Source organism: Anser cygnoides, chromosome Z, assembly GCF_040182565.1.
Source record: "Anser cygnoides isolate HZ-2024a breed goose chromosome Z, Taihu_goose_T2T_genome, whole genome shotgun sequence".
NCBI lineage: Eukaryota > Metazoa > Chordata > Aves > Anseriformes > Anatidae > Anser > Anser cygnoides.
In genome coordinates, this window is record NC_089912.1 from 36,618,229 (window position 1) to 36,624,228 (window position 6,000).

Below are 6,000 nucleotides of genomic sequence, written 5' to 3' on the forward strand. Positions count from 1 at the left end.
TAATTTCTAAAAAGTAACTGTTGTTGGGTCCCATGAACCACAGAGCTAACTGCTGCAGACTGCCTGGGGTCTCATATCTGTAGAGTAACTAGCCTACTGGTTGCTTGTAATCTACTGTTTTTCTGTGTAGGCAGACTTTGAGAATGGAGGGAGAGCTCCAACACAACACATATATTCCACCAGAAATACTAAATCCAGGGAAGAGAAGGGGGAAATTTATACAGGCTGATTTCCCCAGCATATTCATGTTTCTTTCTAGTGGATTATATAATAAATTTAAGTGAAATAACTCATTATTGAATAAATCATGTAGACATGCTAATACTCAAGGGGGAAAAAAACAAAACAATACAGGCATACATACATACATGGCCTTTATCTATCGGCTCTTATGCAGAATGCAGTGGTTTTATGAATGATGTAATGGAATTGTTATCACTTAGCATGGCTATGGATACAGGAACCTACTCCTGAAAACCTCCAGCTCATCTAGATTTCACAGATGCCATTGCATCTTTTAGGTTGATAAAAATGTCTGATTACGATATGAAAGCACTAGTATAGCAGGATATTTTAAAAGTGTAAGTCAGTCTCAATTTACTTTAAAACAAGTTAATTTTATTATTTTCTTGTGATGTCTCAAAATCCCAGAAGAAGAAAAGGGTTGAAAAAATTGTAATTTTCCTGACTTTAACCTTCTTTTAATGTTACTGTCATGATTCCTTTCCCTAGGGATTTCCACAACACTTGACATGCTTATATAATTCTACTAGGTCAAATTCAGATTTCATTTAGCTGCAGTAAATTCTTAAAGTGAATCCTTGCCACATTAAAAATCAATTGCCAAACTTTTATTGACTATAGGGATCTTCAGAGAGGCACCTAAAGTGCCTGTACTTACTTTTGTTGGAGTCACTTGGGATGTAAATTGAGTTAACTGAAAACAGCTTAGCAGTTGTAGGTTTTAGCAGGAAAATACCTATGATCATACACTATACTTACATGAATTTTTTCATTCTGTAATAGCAGTTTACCTAAATGTCATTAATATCATCTTATTTAAACATAACTGAAAAAAATACAGATAAGCTTTCTATTAAATTCTAAGGGAAAATTGCCATTTACTTAGTTAACAATTAACACACACTGATCTGAGTATGTCTTATATGCCAGACACGCTTCTCATGTTCACTATTCAAATAAATAATTTATCAAATCTCTTCTCTTGAAAGATGATAGCTTTTTCACTGAAGCATAGTCACATAGACCTAAAATGTATTTTTAAGATTTTAAAGTGCTTCTCTTGCTCCAAACAAGTCAAATCCCCCAAGGAGAGGCTGAAATTATACAAGTTCATCTACTGATTTTAATATTGTACTAGCTGGAAGCTAGACTAAATTAAGCTGAATAAAATTACCTGTAAATTTAGTACCTTGACATTACCTTTTAGGTGTCCCTGCAACTTCCACAACATATTTACTAAGCTTATAAAAATATACGGATGGGTAGATAGACAGATGATAGATAAACAGAGAGACAGACAGACAGATGGAAACTACACTGGCATTTTTGAACAACAACATCAAAAATTAGCATTGCTTAAAAATTACAGGTTTTAATATGTTGTGGGGTGTTTTTTGTTGTTGTTGTTTTTTGTTTTTTCTGGTACACTCATTATTATCAGAAAAAGTTAAATTTTGCCTTCTATTCACATAACAGCTATGGTAATTGCAGATTGACTAGGAATTCTGATGAAATGCAGCAAAAGTAGACTATAGCTTTATCTGTCATAGGTGCTCTGACTTGTAGAACTGGTAAGGTGAAAATACAATTTTCCATTATTAAAGGGTGTGGATATACTGCTCTCCAATGAAACACAAGTAGCATCTGTTATGTATTCTTTTTGTAATTTTATTTATTTATTTTGAATGGTCACCATAGCCAGAAAATCTGAGAAGTGTAAAACACTTCCATGTGATAACAGTTGCCAGTATACTTGCTACTTGTAATGGCGATTGTTTGATAGAACCAAGCCACAAATGCCAACTCTTCTTCCAGTTTTATCTACATCTGTATGTAATCCACGTTACATACTATCCTCTTAAATTTATCAGATTATGTGATCAAGCTGCTTCAGTCCAACAGAAAGGAATTTCCTAAGAAAAAGCAGAAACATCTGAAAAGAAGCATTAGTCTTGACCTTCTCCAAAGTTAAAGATCAAGTTTTATCATTTTTTGGTGAAACAACTAAAATTAATACAGTTTTTGCATGAATAAAACCATATAGAGCAGGGTCTGTGCAAAAAGAAATCTAGGAAAAAGCAGCATATTCTGAGGCAGAATTTCAACTTTCTTCTAAGTTGTAGTAAGGACAAAGAAGTAAGAAAAAAACATTTTTGTATACCCCTTAATTTTGACATCAAATCCTAGCAACACACATATGAGAAAAGCTATTTCTATACACAGCCCTAAACCAACCCCCCTATACTGTTCTTCAGAAATAAAGCTCAAAATATAATGCATGTGGGTTTCTGTTCTTGTTTTATCCTTTAAGCCTGTTTTCCTAGGCAAGAAATAAAAAGTATTTCATTTTTGAGGAGAGTAGGATGCTTTTTTTTTTTCTTCCTAGTTATCAAGTATGGTGGTCCTTAGCTAAATTCTATTGAAATAGATTTACATATTTTAAAGTGGTACTTCTCCCCTACCCATTGTCATTTTTGTCACAATATGTCTCAATCAGATATATCCCTTCTTGATGCAAAAATATCTCTTAATTCTTAAAGTACCCAGTCTCATAATTGACTCATGATAGCTCATGATATACCAAGAAGCACAGCATGCATTTTCACCACATAGCCACATCTGGGAGGCCTCATAATTAAAGCCAGAGCTTCATGCTCTTGCATACATCTCACCCAACACTTGGTTCCCGCAGAAAAGGATCAGAAACAAAAACCTGTTCATATTCTCGGGGTGTGTTAATGCCAGTAAGAGCTTCTAGTGATAATCATGTTCAGAAAGAACATTAGTATTCTAACAGCGGAAACAGAAAAGGCACATCTCTTTATCTACCAGATCAGTAGATCTTTCACTACATCCTGCACATGAGCTTGTCACAAACCTCTTTCTACCTGTGCATAAGAACAAATAGGGTCTTCCTGGCAAAATACCTGTTGCACATATATAATATGTGTATTCATAAACACGCAGTGACCTAGAATCACTATCACAACACACACATATATTATGCTTTCTAATTGGTTTACTTTACTAAAATATGTTATTCTTAGAATAAAGAATAGACTGTCTCATAAAGGACCTGAAAGCATTCTTCTCTTTTTCATTTTTCCTGCAAGACCCACCTGAACAACAATTTACAGCCAAAACAGGAGGATATGCAGCTTCACATAACAAAATTCTGCAATACTAGTTCTAATATAGCACTACTTTAAAGAGAAAACAATAACAACAGTAACAACAAACTAATTGTTTGTCCCCAGCATTTGCAAGAATAAAGGAAATTCTGCTGTGACCACTTTTCCTATCCATTGCTGTATTAATGCCCAACAAAAATACAGCATAAGGAATCTCCTCCAGAGTTTGGGAGACACTCTCTGCATTTTTGTTTAATTGCTTCTTTGGTGATCTTTCTTTGACTCAGTGTCAGTTTCATGGCAATGCATCCCTAACCACTGAGCGAAATTATGAGGCCAGAAATAATACTACACAGCAGCTCAGAGCATGCAGTCTGTATTAGGGAGAACATTTCAGGGTGCTATTTCTTGGTGAACTTCAGCTGACTACCAGTTCTGTCTTGCCCACTGCTGTGTTCTACACATTCCTGTTGTCTTTCTCACATCTACTCTCAGGTTCATGAGGCTTGGCAGCAAGGCCGATCAATCTTTTCTTTTTTCATCTTCCCACTGAGAGTAAGCTTCTGCCACTTCAGGTCATTTATCCAACTGATCTCATGAACTCAGGATTAAAAAAAAAAAAAAAAAAAAAAAGAGAGTTTATGACCTTTGTAAGAAAGAACAGGTAACAGGAGGACTACAAAGACATTGTGAGATTATGTAGGAGGAAATTAGAAGGGCCAAAACCCAGCGAGAGCTTAACTTGGCCACTGCAGTAACAGACAATAAAAAAAAATTTATAAGTACATAAACAAGAAAAGGAGGACTAAAGAGAATCTCCATCTTTTACTGAATGTGAGGAGAAACACAGTGACAAGAGACAAAGATAAAGCCGGGATGCTTAATGCCTTCTTTGCCTCAGTCTATTAGTAAGACTAATTCTTCTCCAGGTACCCAACCTGATGAGCTGAAAGGCAGAGGCAGAGAGCAGAATGAAGCCCTTATGAACCAAGGGGAAACGGTTAGAGACCTACTATACCACTTGGACACCCATAGATCTATGGGGCCAGATGGGATCCACTGAAGGGAGCTGAAGGAGCTGGGAAAAATGCTTGCCAAAACACTTTCAATAATTTAACTGCAGTTCTGGCTAACTGCAGAGGTCCCAGTTGACCACAGACTGGCATGTCTCAAGTGTCTGTGCAATGTCCAAAGTGTCTATGGGTTGAAACTGTAAAAAGAATTACAGCACAGTCATTGCAAGCCTACTGTAAGCATTGATAATCAGGTTAAGGAAAGCAGAGAAAATGCCTAACATTAGAATTGCCCTGAGACATTAACACCTGTTCTCTGTGTTTTAACTATACTGCCTGGGATTTCTCTTGTTTCCATTGCAGGTATTTGCTTGCCTTAGGAGACTCGTGTAATTAACTGCCCAGGTGGAAAAACAGAAAGTCAGTTACGATATTTTCTGTCATTAAGAGGGGCCATCTTAGAAAAGAGGAAGAATGCTTCAAAATTTTATACAATTCCCAAGATAAAGTAGTATAACGACACAGAAAGATTGAAAATGCTGAAGTATAAACCATCTCAAAATCTTTATATATTCACAGAATGGCTTGGGTTGGAAGGGACCATATTGCATACAAGAACTAGAACAGGATACCACAAATGGCATTACATAATCTGGAAATGTTTTTACAGTCTTTGGTTCTCTGCATACAAGCAGAAAAATATCTACCAAATGCACTGTGAATGTTTGTAAAGCTACTCGCAGGTATCCAAAGCCTGCAAATGGAGTTCTGCTGTGATGTCTGGATGCAGACTGAAAAGCAGTTTGAAAGGTTAACAGGTATGCAGTGAGCAGAGTAGAAGAGACAGTCTGGCAGCCACTAAGCTCTACCAAAGTCACTAAAGCAGAAGAGAAGGCGACAAAAAGGAGGTTATGCTGCCTCTCCCCACATCTTTTTAATTACTACTTACATCTAATTTACTGGGATTTGCCTACTTCTATCAATAAAGAACAAATTCTCATCATTTCTTCTAATCTTTTGCAAAACTAATTTTTAGCTACCTGACAACAACTTGAAAGCAAAAACTCTGCTAACATTTTCAGGGTTTTGACTGCTTGAATCTTTATTTGACAACTTGAGAAGTGGGAGCTGAATACTGGTGCAGCTGAAAAATCCTGTTGTCCAAGGTTAAATGTGGGTGGCAGCAACAGACTCAAAAAAGCTTCAGAAAATGACTGTGGTAGCCCAGGAGTGATGTGCTTTAAATAGACTAGTCTGAGTTTAAACCATTTGATTTACTTCACATGCATATGCAGGTAGGTCCAGAGACACATCTGAACAAGGACAGGCAGAGCCAAGGTCGGGTTTAGGTCTACAGCAATTTAAACACAAGAGGAGCTGGGATATAAACAGACTCTTCTGATTTGAATTTAACATGCCATGTGAGTAAGTCCTCAGTAAGTTAATTCTTTCTAGTAAAGCCAGGAATGTGTGTGTGTTTCTGCTGCATATAAGCAATAGAAACCAGCTAATAAATAAAGAAACCTTAAGAATGCAATTTGACGAAGTGAAATTCTGTATTTAAAATTTTCATGCAACAGCAGTTTCTATGTAATGCCTGCACAAGTGTACAT

General features: G+C 36.4%; 1 protein-coding gene and 1 long non-coding RNA gene across 3 annotated transcripts in view; both read left to right on the plus strand.

Annotated features, from left to right (window-relative positions):
* Nucleotides 1–6,000, plus strand: part of LOC125181251 (uncharacterized) — a 102,517-nt gene that overhangs the window by 82,706 nt on the left and 13,811 nt on the right. The window lies entirely within an intron of this gene.
* The window catches only part of LOC136788989 (melanoma-associated antigen C1-like), a 5,006-nt gene continuing 3,263 nt past the window's right edge, over nucleotides 4,258–6,000 (plus strand). The window contains 1 exon segment of the mRNA XM_066988219.1: nucleotides 4,258–4,374. Coding sequence (XP_066844320.1) covers nucleotides 4,258–4,374 — 117 coding nt within the window.